Source organism: Acipenser ruthenus, chromosome 17, assembly GCF_902713425.1.
Source record: "Acipenser ruthenus chromosome 17, fAciRut3.2 maternal haplotype, whole genome shotgun sequence".
NCBI classification, from domain to species: domain Eukaryota; kingdom Metazoa; phylum Chordata; class Actinopteri; order Acipenseriformes; family Acipenseridae; genus Acipenser; species Acipenser ruthenus.
Window position 1 is genome coordinate 23,589,808 of NC_081205.1, and position 19,825 is coordinate 23,609,632.

Consider the following 19,825-nt stretch of genomic DNA (forward strand, 5'->3'; position numbering starts at 1 on the left):
AAACAAAGGTGATGTGGATAAGTTTAATTCATCATTTATATTTTCTTTTAAAGGGTATTTCAAAACTTAAAGGTCATTAAATTGGTCCTTTAGCATATACGTATTTCACCGCAGTGAAGCAATTTGTCTTGTATGAAGGCATCTGGGGAGAAATTTCAACCCATACTGAACTAGATTGTCTTTCACTGGCTAACCAAGTGTATATAGTCAAAAACAGTTTACGTTAACTGAATACAATTCATGTTCTATTTGGATATATTTTAATGGGGTGTTTTAATAATAAGTGGGGGGGGGGGGGTCATATTTTAGCTTACAAGTAGACCCCGAGCTTTGGAATCAGAAAGTTGTGAATTAAAATCCCTATATCCCCAGTTTCAGGTAGCATTAGCTAACCCCTACGTATGGTGGCAGAATGGGATATGCAACCCAACTGAGGCAACAAGCTGAAGAATACAGACCAATGAGATCAAATTCCTGACCCCTTCGTGGGCGCTAATTCCCAATGTGCTGATGGAGATCACTTCTTTAATTTAGCGAGGTCCACAACTGGAGTAGTAACACCTTGTTTCCTTACACTCCTGGATAACATTTGTTTTCATAAATGAGCAAGAAAATGTCCATTAACCATTATTGAAGGCTCATTTTCAACACAACTTTATAAAGGGAAGTGGCAAAGTCTACAAAATATAAGCATCCATGTTCTGTTGCAAGAGCCAGGTCTCCACCACAGAAGTGTGACGTGAGCATGTCTTCGTAGTATCTTGTACCGGACAATCTGGTGTGCACAGATGTAGGGGCTTTGGAAAGTACTGGAAGATTGAGTCTCGGAGGTGATTAATAAAAAAAGGCAGTGGCTGTATCCAGTTATAATCACTTAAAGGGTACATAAGGACCTTTTCATTTTATTGTGTTACATGTTCCCGTGTGTTGCTACAACTGTTACGTAAGGTGTGTGTATTTTTTTTTTTTTTATATTTTGACAATTTTTTTAAAACTTTTAAATTGCATTCCCTGCCTCAAGATGGCTTCACATGTACCCGCATGGACCTCTCAGAACTACATTTCCCATCATCCTCCTGCTCACTGGTAAATCCATATCAGTTACGTACGTAAACAGTTGTAGCAACACATGGGAACATGTAACACAAAAAAATAAAAAGGTCCTTATGTACCCTTTAACCCGTCGTGATTGAAACGGCAGTCTAAAACATTGTAAGATTAGCAATAATTTTTACAAGGGTTCCCACAGCATTCTCTGGTGTAATAGGAGCAGCTGCAACATTCATTTACCGTGTTCCAGTTTACCGTCAAGGCAATTAAAAATAAGCCTTTGTAGATTAAACTAAACGTTGACATGTAAACCCAGATTAGGGTTCATATTGTATTATATTGTTTGAAACTCGTTTTAAAAGGGAGAAAAACAATACAGTAATAAATACAGTATGTCAGCATGCCAGTGCAACAGGTGTTTAAAGGATTTTTAGCCACGCTGAAATCTCATTTGTCATTGTTTTTTAAAGGTGCTGGGAGCAAGAAAAGGATATAAAATGAGGTGAAATGAAAAAGCCAGCTGGTTGCTTATATCTAATATATGTGTATTTAATTGTACGTGATAAATAGGTTAACTGAAATCTTGTTTCCATACACTGTTCGACTGTTCACACTGCTATGTCTATCGGTGCCTTTAATATGGAAAAGGAACATTTGTAAAGCATTAGCCCACAGGTAAAGAACTTCTTAATCAGTACACTAATGCTTTAGGAACAGTCTAGAACATGTATCTGCTTGGCAGCTGGCCTACTGATATAAGGGCCTGTTAAAATACATCCGGTGAACAGTTTTGAATGCAGCACTAGCACATGTATTGATGTTGGAACAATGTGAGGTATTACCTGGGTTCAGTGGTTTTTAATAAAACCAAAATGGTTACTTTTGAAGGTCTGATAACCTAGTGTTTAAATGGTCTTACTTCTTAAAGGCACTAGCAACAGCCTGTGCTGCTCTGACGTCGTGGAGTGGATATCCGCTTGTGTCGTGTGTATATATATATATATATATATATATATATATATATATATATATATATATAAAATTATTCAAAAGTCACTTGACAATCAGACAGTATTTGTAACTTCTGTGTTTTCTTTGTTGGTTTAATCTACAGAATGCATCTGAAATACTCCTTGAAAGGCTCCAGCCCAACGTGGATTACCTGATACAGGTACAAGCGATAGCTTACTGGGAACAGAAGCGCTTGAAGAGCGTCAAATCCCAGCTCGTCCTCACTACAACTCACACAGGTAAATATGCATAAAGAGATGGGTGTATTAATACTACAGATGGACAATGTGCAGGTATCTATTGTATTCTCATCCAGAACAATAGGGAATACCCTCTGAGTCTAGAATAACATTTACTGAACTAACTAGAAAGAAAAGTATGTGATTTTTTTTCTTCTGTTTCTGTTTTTAATTATAGTATAAGTCCCAAACTAATTCTGCCAAAACCAACTCCAGACACTCAGCCCAAGACCTTAATAAAACCTGCAAGTTATGTAGCACACAGTTTAAGTTTGTTAACTAAACAATAAATTAACTCTGCTGGTTCAATATGTTTATGCATATAGTCCGCTACAGTACACGTCCCATCTCATCTGTTTCTTTGCAAAGATTTTTTAACATCCATTGTAACTATTACAATTTACAGTAGCTTTACATAAAACATTTCATACTGAATCTGGAAGAACTTTCAGCTACCAGAACTTCATTCTGTAGAGTCACCACATGCTAAGTTTGATCCATTTTATTGTAAAAGGGAAAACAAAACTGCTAAAGTTAGAGAGCTTGCAAGAAAGTAATTTGAAGCTGTTTTAAATGGATTTTGTATGCCCTTTTTCATAAGCAGATACAGACGCCAACTCTCTCCATGGAAGCTCAACTGGGGAAGTGTCTAATGAATTGCCAAGTACTCATGTTGTACCGAGCATCAGGAGACTGGAAGCTGCAGCTCCACACTATCATAACAACCAGCTACAAGTTAAGGTCTTCTGGAAGAAGGCCCAGGAAGGCAAGCTACATTATTCCATTACTCAAGACTGATGAAAGAAAGCATTTCCTTTTTAGTTGCTGGGTTTCTCTGGGTCAAAAAGTTGAACCATGAAAAGAAAGATTATTAATTGGCACAGATCAATGCTGACCCGTGGGTTTTATGTATCTTAACTTCTCTGCAGAAAAATTAAATATCAAGGATTTGCATTTCCGAAATCCTATGCGAGCGACATCATGGCAACAGGGAAAGTATGTTTAAGAAACCACAGAACACCATAAATATGGAGTGCTGATTTACTGTTATCTTAAAAAAATATAAATGAGAACAGATTTAATAATATCAACATGGTTTGTAAATGAAAAGCAGATGTATTAAAAAAAACAAACAGTTGAGACAACCTGGAACTCTGTGGGAGATATTTGCAGTATATGTTTTATTGCTTAAATATAGAATATACAAAATGTAAAGAATATGTACCAAAAATGAAAAGGAAATGATATCTAAGCTTTGTTTGTAGACTTGCCAGTTTTTTTAGTTTTGAAGGGAATGTTTAATAAAATTGTAATATTTGACCAGAATGTAGTAAAAGTTTGTCAGGTCCATCTGAAATGCTGGCAGTTCAGCTTTGAAACCTACTATTTGTGTATCTTTTCCTAGCATTTTAACTACATCCATATCAGTGCTGGTTATAACTTTCATTGTCACGTTAACATCCTGAGCTTCTCTTTATTGCAGAAACACTTAAAGACCCATTCCTGCTAACCTGGTCCCCAGTCGTCTGCTCAAGAAATAACACAAAGGCAGAAGAAAAGGCAAATGTGCTGGTGGGTGAATGTCTGTCTGTTTGCGGTGGTCTTGTGATGTGCATTCATACTTAGTCATTTTCAAAGCTGAAAAGTGCTGGCGGATGTGCTGGCACTTGCCTTTTCACTGCTTTTTTGCAACTTCCTTATTCTGCATAACATCCACCATTATGTATTTAATCAAAGGTTTTAGAAACTGACTTCTAAGAGTTTATCTTTAAATAGGTAGCATTGTAGTAATTTAGAGGCTTGTTGTGGTTGTAGGGGTGGCACTATGGTTATCCCATCAGTGGTTGAATCTAATTCCATAAATACAGGGCTAATCTTTCAAAGTTGTTTTGTCCCATCCGTTGTAGCAGTAGCCCACACTTCAGAAGATCTATGGTTCCCACCACGGATTCACCTCTCAATTGTCTCCACAGAGCTGTGGCCTAACTGTACAATACAGTTTAATTGCAGGGTGGACTTCCAGATAGCAGCTTCAAAGCCACGAAAAGATTAGCAAAAATAAGCTAGTGCCCAATAGGCCCTTACAAGCTGAAATGCTGTTTTTTTTTTTTTTTTTGTTCCAGGCACAGATGCATCGCTATAAACCAGTTAGAATTTCATGCCCTATAAAAGCAATGATTTTGTACAGAACAAAAACAAAAAGCCATTAGATTTTGGGTCCCCGACTTCGTGGATGTAGTGGAAGCGGTCATAACCACGTCCATCCGTCTGTGCAGTAGTATGTCACACTTATTATTTGTACATGTCTAGAGAACAACTCGTCCAACTGTGATGAAACTTGGTTAGGACATTCTTTATTTCAAGTTTTGAGAGTTTCTGAATCTGGGTATAAAAGGAGTTGTATATTTAACTTTCATTTATATATTAAAAAGAGAATTGTATATCCACTTGTGATATGATTTTCAACATCCTTTACCACATGTTATTGAGAGTATTAGAGTGGGGATGTATGAATGCGAATATGTATAGCATGTATATGTATGTCATGTACACATCAGCACAGGCCATGGTGATCTGTTTTTTTCATTATACTGACAGCTCTGTTGTTGCCTTTACAGCAGTGGCAGGTACATACAGTACCTATTGATTTTATTGTCAGTGATTTGGCTGTGGTAATCTGGGATCATAAGGTTAAAATTCACATTGCAGTTCAAGGTAGATTTCTAGACAGAAACATTTTATTTTATCTAGTTTTTAAGTAAATAAAACTTCTCAAAATATGTAAAGTCCTGCACCTTTTTATGGTGTGCAGATTTGGCCGAATAGCTTATGCAGTCAAATTATAGAACACAGTAAACCACATATCCTGTTGTAAAAAAAAAAAAAAGGAAGCAGCGATCGCCCCAGAGTAATCTCATTTTTATACCAATGGCACAAACTAATTGCAGTTGTTGGGTTTTGTTTTGTTTTATGGGATCTGATATTCTGAAACTAAAACCTGGCCACACACATCTTTTTAAACTAATCCCTGTGTTATTATGTAGTAATGTAGAGGGTGCATGCTGGGGGTTGTGGTTCTAGAGAAATGACTGTAGGTGTGCTGTCTTCACAAGAGTCTGGGCAGGGTTCTGTCATCACCTGTCTTCCTTATCTCACCACTCCACTGGGCCTATCCCTTGCCTTAGTTTGCCTCTGTAGATTTAGGTATAGGATTTCAACTTGACAGACAGGCTTCATACACCTGCCAATCTTTGAGACACTCACACAAAGATCATTCTTTTGTTTTTATAATGCTTCATAAAACCTTCAGTACCAGCTCTACTAAAAAAGCTGAAACTTTTGTTTACTTGAATTCAGTTTATTTTAGTTTTCATAGATGTGCCCCTTACAAACGTCAATGATTTTTAATTTGTGTTCAGTACATTGCCAGTTATTGTAATCCGTATTGTTGGATGAAAAGCAAAACTACACAATAGTATTCCACTGTAAATAGTGGCATAGGTACATTTTTTTTCCAGTTTGCCTTCTTTTGAGTCGTGTTACCCCAGTTAAAGGACATGCAAGATGAAAAACAAAACTGTAATTTAAGAGTTAAGAGATAATACGACACAATTGTACAGAAATTGTGATTTATAGCATTTTTGTGACCTTACTAAATCAAATGACTCATGCCTAATCATTACAGCACATTGAAAAATATCTTTCGAAACGGGCTGATTTGACTTGATAGAAATCTTTTAATGTTCTATATTATTAAATAATTATTAGTATTCAATCGTAAAATAATTGCCATAAATTAAATCTGTATGTTAGCTGGAGAACATTCTGCTGTCGACAACAATTTGTCATGTATAAGTGCTGTGCTTTAAAGCAGCTAATGAAGATGTATAGAGCAGAAAGCATGCAGCCCGATCAGATAAAGCAGTCCCTGTCACTCCCGTGGTTTCTAGGGATGAGACGTTTAGTTTATTAATCGCTTTGCTTTGTAGCTGCTGTTTGAAGCTGACAAGTTAGTTTTTTTTCTTTGACTCCAGGGCACGCACTTTGTTATCACTGGCCTCGCGTTTGCCTGCAAGTACAAGGTGACAGTGCAGCCGGTCTCCGTGATGGGCCAGGGAGCAGAGGCTGTGACCTATGTGACCACCCCACAGTGCAGTTCAGTGAAGAGCAAGGGGGCTACAGCTCTATCCTGCTTAAGAGATGGTAAGTGAAGTGGAAAAAGAAAACATCTGTAAAATCTATACAACCAGTACTGGGGATTACCTGTTTGTTTCACATTTTATCACACCCCTTGCTTACTTGGGATCCCTGACTACCTCAGACTGGGACCTAGGAGTCACGTGAGGTCCCAACATGATTTCTGACCACATATGTTAACATACGGCACTAAGGTAAGGTGGGACCTTGAGGTCCTGCCAGGACTGAAAGGTTTAAATAACTGACAACTGACAATAAATCACCTCATTTTGATACCTTGTTGAACTTGAACTACTATGTTGATTAGTTTATTATTATATTTTTCATGTTCAGCATCAGATATATTAAAGGGTTAAATGTAGCTTTTTAATATTTTCAAGTAAGTTTATTCCTTAATTTCCAACAATTTTTTTTTTTTTTTACAAATCCCAGAGCACCACCATCTGGCCAGAAAAGTAATGCTTAGACCAGTAAAACTGACAGCTGCTTTCAAGACTGTAAATGGGTCGATCCTTGGAGAGTTTCATTGGCAGGTGTTTCAGAACCACCCCACTCAGGAGTCTGTGACTGGTTACCAGTTCAGGTGGACGCAGCTCTCCAGGACCAGCAGAACCAGTGCAGTACCAGACACAGTCATCTCCCAAACCCAGATACTGTCCCCTGTAAGTGCAATAACATGTTGAGATGACAGACAGTATGTCTAACCGGTGTGCTAACATACTGAATTTACATTAACGCAGAATTAACAGAAATAGTTAGTGTTCTAGTTAGTTACTAAACACTATGTTATCTTGTTTCTGCAGGACCAGCCTTTTTTGATAGTTGAAGATCTTCAACCAGTGACACTCTACAGAGTCCATGTTCATGTGCTTTCACAGGGTGGTAATGGACCAGCAACTGTCAATACTTTCCAGACCCCACAGCTGAACAACACAGCCCGATGAGGTACACTTTTTGATCAATGTCTTTTTTTAAATAATAAACTATAGCAAGTTCTTTTAGCTGTACTTGGGTTTTATGACTGTGTGTTTTAAAATGATATTTTACATCATGTCCATGTTTCTAATATTGTATTTCTTACCTGGCATGCATGTTCTGTGTGATTTATATATTTTTCTTAAATCATTATTTGCCCTGCTTATTGCTTACTAAGTATTTCTGCAAAAATTGCTTAAGAAAAGACTTAAGGCTAATTGTGGGGACACATATTAGCATTGCACAGGTTTTGGTATGCAATGCTTTACCTGTGGGCACAGTGTAACCCTAATGTGCTTCCCCACTTTACTTCCTTAACAAAGCTGCATCATTTAAAACAGTCCGATGTTCCCAGCAATTATTAGGTCATTGGATTTGAACTATAAAAACAATGCATAATGCACTTTCTTAAATGCTTTAAGTAGTATATTGTATTAAATATGAAATCTGCTGTGTTTTAATACATGTTTTGTTTTTTATTTTATTCTTTTAGGGTGACTCTCCCCAAACATCTGAATGAACATTTCTGAACCTCCATGGGAACCTGTCACTGTGCTGAACTAAAGCTTCTTTTTAGATACTGATATTATCCTGACGTTGATGATTTTTGACATACATATACAGAGACATTCCATGAAAACTGTATGTTTGTTACGCTGAGAAGTAAACCAATTTTATCACCAAAAAGCACTAGGGTTGCCAGTAGTGAGATATTGAAGATTTGAATGTAACAAACTCTACATTTAATGGCCCAAAATGAAAAAAATAAAATTTTGTATTAGCACTGAGGAATTAGTATTGTAGTTAATATTTTTATACTTTTAGTCTTGCCAAAAAAATAAATAAAATACAGTCACTGCTTAAGAACGTTATAATGATTTTATCAATTGTTCAACAGGATTGTACCTTATTGTGACAAAAGAACATACTTTATATATTTAAAATCTCTATGGTGTACCTTGCACTATCCTTTTCCTCATAGAAATGTATCAGATCGGCCATTACAATTGTAGAAAACACAATTGGGCTTTATTATTATTTTAAATATACTCACTTTGGCTTTTAGCATAACAATATCAAGGATAATGGCTCCCTCTAGTGGATTTACCATGGAGTTTACCAGGAAGTGTAATTAAAAAGAATAAATTAAAAAAAAATGCAAACCTTAATGGTTCAGAATCTAAACCCAGTTGTCGTTTAAGTCATTAATGTGTGTGTGTGAGTCGCTTAAGTGTATTTTAGTGTTTTAAAGTAAAATGAGAGGATTGGAAATATTTTCATATTTAAATGGTGGGAATATTTAGATTGTTCATTATGTCAACTGAAATGACTTTAAAGGGTTTAGGGACAAGTTGAAGAGGAAGTCTTTCTTTGTGACCATACTGGAAAAGCCTCTATGCGCCTTAAATGATCTTACTTTTGCTATGAAAAAGGATCCCACTTACCATCTACATGTTCTACAAGTAAAAACAGTGTTATCTACAACATGAATCTTCACAAAATATTGTCAAGAATTATTATGCATAAAATATAAAATACATATATTTTAAAAACGTATCTAGTGTCTTTCAAAGAATAGTAAATCTAACTTGAACTATATTTAACTAAAACTTTTCAAATGTATTTTAGAAATATAGTTAAAATGGTCCAATACACCGTAGTATTGGCCAAAAATTAGAGATTGCATGTATTGTCAAAATATTTTTTTTAAAATGCATCTCCCTTCCCTGTAGTAGGAGCTTGGTTGGTAGATGCTTTCATGTCCCAGATTAATTGCTGATGACTCTGTAGAGAATAGACTGCTGCAGATGTCCACTCTCAACCTCCCTGTTGGAGAGGGGTAACCCTAAGGAATAGTCTAGTATCTTTTCAAATCACCCTTGCAGTTAATTGAGTGCTGCCTATGGTCACCCTATACCCTACTGACAATGTTATGGCAGGTGGTTCTGTTTTGTTTTTTTCCAACCCCTGTAGATTACAAAAAAGACTCATTTTCTAGTATTGGTGTAGTTCTGTACATGGTGCCTAGTGAAGAATCAAGTTCTGATCGCTTTTGTCTGCTCTGGTGTAAGACTGAATGAATTGCGTGTATCAGATTATAATTTATCATGCTGCTTGTTGATTACAAACAGGGTTATTTCATGGTGAAGTTATAATCTAAAATGTCATATATTGTCATGTTGAATTTGTAATAAATATGTTAATCTGTTATAAGGGCCTTTCATATTTTGTAATACCTAATGCAGTTTGTAATACCAAGTATCTCATTGTGTAATAAATAAAGCAGCAGTACACACTGTGACTTGGCCTTCTACAAACATGTTCTGCTTGAAACAAAGCCTTCTGAACGCTGGTAGAAGTGGATATTGCATCAACTGTTTCTTCCATGTCTCTGTGTTTATTCTGACTTCACATTAAATGTGTTTGTATTATAGCATATTTTCTTTCTGTAAATATTGCATTTGCTGTTATGTATAAAAGTGTACATCGATACCTCAAATAGTAATAAAAAATTTTAAAAAAAACTGGAAATGTCTTATTTTACGTTAACAAAACTTCTAGACTGGAGTTTAGTTCAAGGTGTGGAGTTCTCGGTTAGGCAGCGGATCATATTAATTTTATCACAGAAACTGTGCTACTGGGAAAGAAAGATCCTGTAAAATGCGACCAGAAAGCTATACTAGCTAAAAGACAGATTGCTACTACTCCAAAGTTGTTTTTTTTTTTTTTTTTTTTAACAGACAGCCTCAATAAGAGGGCCACCACAGTCTGTATGTGCAATATGTTTAGTGATATTTGCATCATTGTGAGTCCTGTGGCTCCACTATTGAGGTCTATTTGCGTTTGGACACTGCCCCCCACCTGCTTGCTACAAAGTTGAAAGGTTGCAGTGTCACATGATTTTCTGTAATGTCTTTTCAATAGACACCCTAAGAATTAAAAAAAAAGTGCTACTCTACTCTGCATGTCACCTTGCTTTTTGGAAGCCAACCATTGAAGAGGCAGCTGACTCTTTCTCTCTTTAGAAGTTTCTCGATGATTTCAATAGTGATGGTATTAAGAGGATCAATTGAATACACCCTAATATATGAATGGTTAGGGGTGTCAATCAGATGATGTGCACTGGCTTGAACTGCATGATGATTGGCTGCACCATTAGTTGACTTTATCCAGGATTAACAGCTACTTATTGGAAATGGGCAGGTAAATCCCATTCCAGAGCTTCATCTTTCTTCGCAATTTATAGAATCCTCCCATTTTACTAGATTGGATTATTCTAACTCGCTGGTCTCCCTGCTTTGGCTATCCGCCCTCTTCAATGTATTCAGGATTCTGCTGCTCATCTGCTACTCTCACGCTACCGCTCTGCTTCGCACTCTCCACTGCACTGGCTACCTATCTCTGCTCATATCCAATTTAAGCTCTTGCCTATCGCTCTATTCATCATACTGCCCCTTCCTATCTCCAATCCCTCTTGTCTCCTTATATTCCCTCTCTCCCTCTCTGCTCATCCTCTACTGGCTGACTTGTTATGCCTTCTCTTCACTCTCCTTCCTCCCATGCTCGCTCCTTCTCTTCACTTGTCCCCCGGTGGTGGAACCAGCTACCGGTTATCCTCAGGATTGTCTTTTACTGCTTTCTCAAAACCCACTTATTCAATATTTATTTGTAAATTCCTATTTATATATCTTTTTGTATTTTCGTTATTTATAATTATTTTGTATATATTATAGATATGTGTTTGTTTTGCATTTGTATTCCCTGAAATTTTTATACTTGTATATTTTGTTTAATTTTCTGTAAGTGGCTTTGGATAAAAAAAAAAATGAAATAATAGTAATAATAATAATAATAAATTATTATTATTATTATTATTATTATTATTAGAAGAAGAAGAAAAACAGCTGAAAGTAAGTTTTTAGTTATAGGAACAATGACGCAGCTCCTCCATAATGGTTAAATATAACGCAAAACACATTTCAGACCTCATAATAGGAAATCCATAACCTCACCTTGTTACAACTAAACTGCTTTAAGATATTGGTCCATTGCACATTTTAAAACGGCTTTCTACATAGGAAATGTTGGCTATTGCACAATCCTAATCATCTATTCTTGTAGCATTCAAACAACCAGACCTGTAGATGGTGGAATCCGTTTGATCGTTCTCTTGTTTCCACCCATAGATATCTATGGTTTGGCCGCTTACTGCTAAATGATGTCTATGGTACGCGTGTTCGTTCTATGACTGTGAGGTATTAAAGAGGCGACGGGATGCATGATGGGACTCATGATGAAGGGAGGAGGAGTCGCTGTCTCGTGGAAGACACACACGCTGATTGTTTGGGGTATTTATAGTGTGCTGAGGACTGTGTTTGTCTTTTCGCACTATTGCATTTAACGATGGCAAGATTTTGGTAAGGTATATAATGTCATTGGTATTTAATAGTGTTTTATAACGTTTAAGACTCTGTTGTTGTTGTTCTAATCAAATGCAAGCACGAAGTTTGTTTTCTGACTTTTTTTTTTTTTTTTAGCATTAAACATTTCGCAAAAAAAGTGTCTGTTTTTGGTGCCGCAGTGATTTTTCATTAATGTTTGCTGTTAGTCGTTAGATCATCATGTACGATTTAAATAGATGGAGATTACATGTCCTACAAATTTGAGATTACGCTGATGTTTTGTCTAGACACAAGTTTGTGTTGAAACAACGCTTGTTTAAAATTAACAAAACGTCTCTTGATTTGAGATGTATTATATATATATATATATATATATATATATATATATATATATATATATATATATATATATATATGGAATACATCCTAATTCAGTCTCGTTTCAAAGGTCATCGTTCTGTTTTCATGTTGGTCATAACTGAAAAAAGCAATATGCTGCTCACATTTCCACACGATTAAGAAAAAGTCCAAAATCAAATTATTTCACCATGCTGTGCCTTTTGTCTTGTTAAGATTGGATTTATAAACGTTAATGATGGATAACATCCGAGACAGTCGGTCCAAAAACAAAACCAAAAACACACTCGAGATATCTAGCACACTTGTGCCAGTTGCATCCCAGACATGCAGTCTTGGTTCACGAACTGTGCAGCAGTTAAGGCAACTGTAATTTCAAGTCCATGTATTATTCAGTAATGAACACAAAGGTTGGTCATTTTGTCCATATAGTACAAAGGTTCTGGGGTATGTATTTCGTTTTAATTCACTCTCTCTTTTTTTTCCCCACCCATCTGCAGCTTTCTTTATGGGTCATAATGCAGCATAAGAATGTGAAAAGACGTCAAAGACCGGTAACCCAGAAACAGAGAGGACTTCCCTTATTTTGTAGGAAGCTGTTGAGGCAGAATGGATTCTGGGGAATCCTAAAGCACCTCTGCTTTCACCCGAGCTGCTGCGTCTGTTTTTCTTACTTCAATAAAGGAAGAAAGAATTGGCTTCAGCATAAAAAGAAATGGCAAGGCATCCAATATAAATGTTTAAAGGGTGTGTGTTTTAACAGAAATTCCGTATCTGAAGCAAATCCAGTGAAATCCAGTACACTGATATCAGCAGGAATTTCCCTTGAAGAGGTAGAAAATGGCAGTGCTTTACCTGAGGAAACATTAACATCAAACCCACAAGCAAAAGTGTGTGCTAAGAAAGAAGCTGATCAAGAGTTGCCTGCATTTCCTAGTCCACAGATTGAGCGTTCAGCTGGTGATGCACATTTTCAAAGGCAGATTGATATTCCTAGGGAAGACACTTCTGCTCTTTTATCTGTCCAGAAATGCAAATCCTTAATGAATGGGAGAACCATTCACAGCAATAACAAAGCAGCCAAGGTCGCTAAAAGCAGCTATAAGAAAGCACTTTTAAATAAGATATATATTGTCAATAAGAATAAGAAGCATTTGAGTTCAGCTCTCAAAGACAAAAACGTTCCTTTGTTGATGCGGATTACCGAGTCATCGCTCTTCAAATTTGCACATCGGTGTAGATTCAAGAACTTGCCAATAGGAAGGCGCAGAAAAGCAGAACGAGCGAAATACTTGTCAAGGATTTCCACTCTCAGACAGAAAAAGCTAAGAGGGATAGCACTGAACTTCTTATCTCAGTGTAATACGGATTCAGGAGACATAGTGAAAGAAATAAAAAGTTGCTGGCTGCAAGAAGTAAAGTACAAGAAGCCTACTTTAAATAAAACTAGGAAACATGGGGTAACTCATTCAGATCTAGAAGGAATGAGTTCACAGAACACCTCAGTCCCTGTAGAGATTGCATTGGTGGAAACAGCTGAAAATGATCCAAATTGTGAGCCTGTGGATCAGCTGTGCAACGCTGCTATTGAAGTTAGTGGTGAATGCAAAAAGACGTTTGTGAAAAAAGCAGTGGGAAAACTAAAAGAAGCAGGGCAACTAGCTACTGACCAGATAGAACATACCTTGGTTAATGGCACAGGAGACATGGAAAGTAATAACACTGATAAAAGCACTGACAAGGAAGTAGGGCTTCCTGTTTCATTCTCTAACCCTTTCCAGACACCGTTACGGGATCATGTGTATTGTAAGAGTCGTGGTTTTACAGCTGGAGAGCTTACTGATGAATCTGATGGAAGCGAGAGTATGACAAAAGCGCAGCTGCTGACCTCTGCGACTGGAGACGAAGAAATTACTGAACTTATTCATGGTACAGTGCTTTCACACTAATTTTTAAATAAACTCTGAGGCAATGTATTATTGATTCTAAATACTTTTTTTTTTTCAGATTATCTGGAGGAGTTTTATGGGAAATATGGCAGCTTTATTCCTCTTAGCGAAAATGATGTGCTGGAAAATCTGCAACAGGTTTTAAGTAAAGATGTTTCTGATAGGTAAGCTACGGGGACCAAGATTGTTCTGTAGAAATATTGATTTTTATACATTTTCAGCAAAACTACTTTTAACTACAGTAGTACCAGGTGAGCCAGCAAATTTGACAAACTGATACTATCCTCCTTCCAGCAAGAATTAAAAACATACACAAACTTCTGGTATCCCTAATTCATTCAACTATATAGATATTTTAATGAGCAAGACACTGCACAAGTGCATTTGTACCGACCAAAAATCTGAAATCTAAGAATTCAGAATGGCTGTGGGTGATGCATTTTAGTTTCATATCCTTGTCTCAATGTTTCCAAACTATAATACAAATGTATGTTAAGCAATAAAATGTAATTATAATATACTTTGACCTCCCAAAGTTTTTAGATGCAGGCTTAGAGTTTGCAATGGGCAGTAAATAATTCGGCTATCCATTTATTCCCCTCTTTGTAATAGAAAGCCTTTCATATTCATGGAAATCATGAAGTATCAGGCTGCACTTGCAAATACTCCAATGTCCAATTTCAAAGTGTCCTATAACAAGCATTCATTGACTTTGGAGGATCTGTCTACTTTGGATGGCCAGAACTGGCTGAATGACCAGGTAAGAATTGTAATCCCTTGTACATATCCAATAGGTTTAAAGTTGTCATCTATGTTAAAAAAAAATATATATATGCTTTTGCTTCAATAAATGGTTTATTTTAACTGTACTGTAAGAATCGGATTCAAAACAACTCCATTATGCTTCATTGTTATCTGTGCTCAAATGTGAAATTCACTGGGTTTTATTTTATCTCCCAAAAAATAAAAAATAATACTTGTGGGAGAAATCAACAATGTGACGTTGGCTGCAGAACTACTGCTGCTTATGTTCTCTTTTCTATATATAAACTGTCCAATCTGTTCCTAGGTTATAAATATGTATGGTGAGTTGGTTATGGATGCAGTACCTCATAAGGTGAGTTTTTTTTTTTTTGTTTTGTTTCATGGTGGTCATTCGACACTCCCACTCTTGCACAAGTTCTTGAGGATGCTCTCATAATCGAAGTCATGGTGGCCCACTATTCTGGCCTGATTGTTGGGGATAACATTCTAACTATTCAGGACCAGCTTCTGCCTTTGCAAGGACTTTTTCAGTGCAGATGTCTGAATGCTTGTGTTTTTCTGTTTGTTTTTTTTGTTTTGTTTTTAAGAAAAACTTTGTTTTAGATTTAAACTCACTAGGCAGGCACCCCTCAACATCCAAAACACATGTGCTGTGTAACAAGAGGGGGTTGAAATCTCATTGAATTGCATTTCATAGCCATCTTTTAGTTGACTACTACTTTTTTTTTTTTTTTTTTTTTTTTTTTTTTTATATAAAGCAAATGTAAGATGTTGAAGCAAAGTTCGTTGTGTGACATCTATTAATTCATGCATCTTTTGCAGGTTCACTTCTTTAACAGTTTCTTTCATAAACAACTTGTAACCAGAGGATATGAAGGAGTGAAGAGGTGGACCAAAAAGGTAAGGTAATGGTAGGTCCTTTTTTTATTTTTGTTTTTTAGAAAGGAGCATGCAGGTATGCTTTTTTTCTTGAAGACTCAAGTATGCTAAGAGTTTACAAAGGGGGGAGGGGGGCTTATTATGGAAACCCAGAGAGGCAAATCTAATAATCAGTCAAAATGCAAGGTCCAAATAACATTTGTTGAAGGCTATTCGACATGGCATATCAGTATTTAGATGACAAGACATGCATAATCAAATGTATTGTTGACTAAGCATATGTTTCTAAAATATTACAATATTCACTTACCAAATGAAATCTTCAAATTTTAAAACCGTTCAGGAAGTAGTTAAATTAGCATTTACAGTTTTATAGAGCCACGCCATTGGAATACATGGATTCCACAATCTGACCTCCGAATGCTGATGTTACTGTCTGCGATGGAGATGCGTAGAAATGTTTGTGTCTTTTGGTTTAGCATTTTATATACACTGTTATTTTAAGTGTGGTTACTTCAGGAATTAATGCTGTTTTACTGGTTATCCCCATATACCAGAAGGGATCATAGTATTTCTTGTGAGAATGATACCATAAGATTTCTTTTTATTTATTTATTTTTTTTCCAGGTAGACCTGTTCAGTAAATCCCTTTTGTTGATTCCTATCCACCTGGAGATCCACTGGTCTCTGATCACTGTGGATATGCCTAACCAGCACATTCAGTTCTACGACTCACAGGGAATTCATTTCAGATACCCTGTTGAGGTAAGCCCATGTTTTACTTGGGGCTGAATCTGTGTAAATATACAGTAGCTCCTTTTTAAACCATAGTCCAGTACTGTAGCCATCAATATTAAATGCTGTCTATGGCTGGATTCAATTATCTAAAGTAGCGTTCATCTCACTATTTGAAACACAAATTTGTGAGACAAATGCATGATCCAGAGTTAAAATGTCAAATGTTTAAATGATTAGTTACTACACATTTTAAGTAAGGTTAAACCAAATGCTGCAATAGTCCCTGTTACAAAAATAACTTTTTTTTTTTTTTTTTTTTTAAAAGAACATCTTGAGATACTTGCTGACTGAAGCTAAAGAGAAGGGCAAGCCAATTTTCCAGAAAGGTTGGAAAATGATCGTGAGCAAGGTGCAGTATCTAAAACTGAAGGCATTTGTACTGTAGCACATCTACTATAATTTTTGGCAATCGGTGCAAGGGGATGCTTAAATGCATCATTGATGTAGCTATGCCCCATGTCTCACACAACCTGATGTGTTTTACATGGGAGCCTAAAAGTCTAGTCAATATTTTAAAACTATTCCTATTGGTTTGAGTCAGACTTTTCATTACTCCTTTTTTTTTTTTTTTTTTTTTTTTTTTTTTACTTCTTGTTTTTCAGTGCATTCCACAACAGAACAATGACAGTGACTGTGGCGTGTTTGTTTTACAGGTAAAACAATACTATAGTTATTCAACTATAGTAATTCAACTATAGTAACCCAGATTTAATGAATCATTTTGTTTGTTTTTGTTAGCTCTTAATATGCCACTTTTCTCCTGTTGAATAGCATTTGTTTCTTGGATTTTTTGTGCTTCAGTTTGGAATATGCATGTTTATCAAAGACTATGTGCTTCCTCCTGGTACCATAGCACTGGTGTTGTAGCTCTGAAATCCGAATATGTGGCTTAAGGTACAATAATGTGGCATGTTTTATAGCATTGGAAATATTTACATATCCTGATTTAAAAACAAAACTAAAAGATTCCCAGGGACACACGTTTTGATGATTATACATCTAATAAGAGGTCATGGATTTGAAGTTTTCGGTTAACACTCTTATAATTGTGGCACACAGTATACCAACAATGTTTTAACAGTGTAACTTTTTCTCCCCTTAGTACTGCAAGTGCCTGGCCTTAGGAAGACCTTTTCAGTTTTCCCAAGAGGACATGCCCAAAGTACGGAAAAGGATATACAAGGAGCTTTGTGAATGCAGGCTCTTGGAATGAGAGGGAACTGTCCGTGGCATTGCTTTCTTCATGTTTTTGTTTTGTTTTCTCTATGCCACAGATGTGTCTGCCTTAGTGGGCAGTGAATGGGGTACATGATTTCAGACCAAATACATTATGGAAAAGATGGTATAATTCTGTGAAATTCAATTAAAACAGTGTGAAACTTCACTGTAATAGGTTACTTTATTATGGAAGCAGGGATAATTGCATGCTCTCTTAACAGCCCAGTGTACATTTAGGTGGGGGGGTGGGTTCTTTGTTACTGGTAGAAGTGCCTAACTGGTAGATGACTGACTTTAGACCCTGATTGTATGCAGTGTTGTTTTAAAACCCCTCCAGCTAGGCCATACATCATGGGAAATGTAGTACTGTTTGTAGGAAAAGGTCTGCCAAGGTGAAAACCTACTGTTACCTCAAGTTAAAGTTTATAATTTGTTTACAATCCGTTGCAAGTAATTACCTGATCAATAGTGTACCTGTACTTAGAAGGCATGTAAATATGGCAGTGAGTCGATTTGGGGCCCTGTGCACTATATTAAGCATCATTTAAAGCTGTTCTCAAGCTTACCCTGTGTGACAAGCTGATTTTAAGGTAATTCTAACCAAATTGTGTTTACCATGTTCGAGCATTTGACACATTAGTTCACTTGATTAAGAGTTCTTAAGCTATATGAAGCCGTTAAGACTTGATTAATAATTAATTATATATATATATATTTTTTTTTTTTTAAAGAACAAAGTTAAACATGTAGTGTAGCTGCACTATACTGATTCTTTATCAATGAGAACCATACAGGAGTGCCTGCATTCTGTTACACTGATATGGCTTTTTGGAGTTAGTTGTGTTCTATTTTTTATTTTAAGCCAGCTCAGTTTTCAAGGGTTTAAGTGGAACAAGTATAGGGAAGCAACAATTCGGATGTATACTTAGAGATAACATTGTGTTTTGAACATGCTATTACCTTATAAGTTTGCTATACTACAACAATGTTTACAATGTAAATGTTTGGAGTTTAAATGGGGGAATAATATGAATAGTAAAACTACTTGAACTGTAAACAAAAGAAGAAAAATGTGTTTGAAAAATAAAAGTGAATGTTTTTCTCAATTTTGGACTCTAGTGTTGAACATTTGTTTCTTCGCTAGCATAAGGTGGAATTTCTGTCATGAGGCTGGTATAAAAATTGTAATTTCTTGATGGTTTGCAATGCAAAATCACTGACAAACTCCCTGTTTCAGGGAGGAATAAGTTACAGGTGCACACAAGTGAATGTGTGTGTATATATATATGTATATATATATATATAAAAAAAATTATATCCAGGTAACTTTATTAAGCATGCAGAGTATCGGGGGGGGGGTAGGGGTAGGGGGGGAAAGATCATTAAGAACACATCATGGAATAATAAGTATCTAAACTCGGTGTATAAAGTATTCCTGTAACTATCCAACATGGTCAAAACCCAACCCAATGTCTGTGTAGAACAAAGTAATACATTAATATTGCACAGTATCTCTCATTTTCTCAGAGAAACTTCCAGTATATGGACCATCTAAATGAGTATCCACGCAAAATGCAAATTGTATTGAATTTATTGGAGCATTTGTTTCCTTTTCTTATTTGGTCCAAGGCAGCTGTACATCAGTGATGTACTTGTGGTATTTCATGTCTAGGTGGTCTGCATTTTGCAAGGTTGGATTTTATTTTGCATTTGTCCAGCCTAGTCTTAAACTTTAACCTGCAAGACGTTTAACTCGTTTGACCAAGCATGTTAGAATAGAATTGCACTCCCATACATTTTTTTAGGTAAATGCACATGTAAAAAAGTTCAGTTTAAATACAATACATGGTTGGTTCAATTCAACACGCTTCTAAATCAAGTGATCCTCAGCCTGTTTTTAGCAGTTTTATTCAGACTTTATTTTTTAAATCCAATACTTCAGGAACAGAATCCAGACCCAATTAACAACTGCACTTAAATAGTA

General features: G+C 36.1%; 2 protein-coding genes across 8 annotated transcripts in view; both read left to right on the forward strand.

Moving 5' to 3' along the window:
* The window catches only part of LOC117422928 (anosmin-1-like), a 43,999-nt gene extending 34,023 nt beyond the window's left edge, over nucleotides 1-9,976 (forward strand). The window contains exons 8-14 of one of the 2 annotated variants that reach the window (XM_034038174.3): nucleotides 2,165-2,300; nucleotides 2,902-3,066; nucleotides 3,784-3,872; nucleotides 6,335-6,503; nucleotides 6,930-7,159; nucleotides 7,301-7,442; nucleotides 7,966-9,976. In XM_034038174.3, the coding sequence (XP_033894065.3) occupies nucleotides 2,165-2,300; nucleotides 2,902-3,066; nucleotides 3,784-3,872; nucleotides 6,335-6,503; nucleotides 6,930-7,159; nucleotides 7,301-7,441 (930 nt within the window). In that variant the 3' untranslated portion in view covers nucleotide 7,442; nucleotides 7,966-9,976. The remainder of the gene's footprint in view (nucleotides 1-2,164; nucleotides 2,301-2,901; nucleotides 3,067-3,783; nucleotides 3,873-6,334; nucleotides 6,504-6,929; nucleotides 7,160-7,300; nucleotides 7,443-7,965) is intronic. The other variant, XM_034038175.3, reaches the window with a different exon arrangement.
* A 1,767-nt stretch (nucleotides 9,977-11,743) lies between these two features.
* Nucleotides 11,744-18,947, forward strand: LOC117423434 (uncharacterized). Of its 6 annotated transcripts, none has more exons than XM_034039214.3 (10): nucleotides 11,744-11,890; nucleotides 12,733-14,161; nucleotides 14,240-14,345; nucleotides 14,794-14,941; nucleotides 15,251-15,298; nucleotides 15,769-15,846; nucleotides 16,453-16,590; nucleotides 16,889-16,972; nucleotides 17,226-17,276; nucleotides 17,726-18,947. In XM_034039214.3, the coding sequence occupies exons 2-10, from the start codon at nucleotides 12,751-12,753 to the stop codon at nucleotides 17,834-17,836; spliced, it is 2,175 nt and encodes a 724-aa protein (XP_033895105.2). In that variant the 5' UTR covers nucleotides 11,744-11,890; nucleotides 12,733-12,750; the 3' UTR covers nucleotides 17,837-18,947. The 6 variants fall into 6 exon arrangements, with proteins under 6 accessions (XP_033895105.2, XP_058846132.1, XP_058846133.1 ...); XM_034039216.3 differs by having other exon boundaries at nucleotides 11,747-11,895; XM_058990149.1 differs by lacking the exon at nucleotides 17,226-17,276.
* Nucleotides 18,948-19,825: the final 878 nt, after the last annotated feature.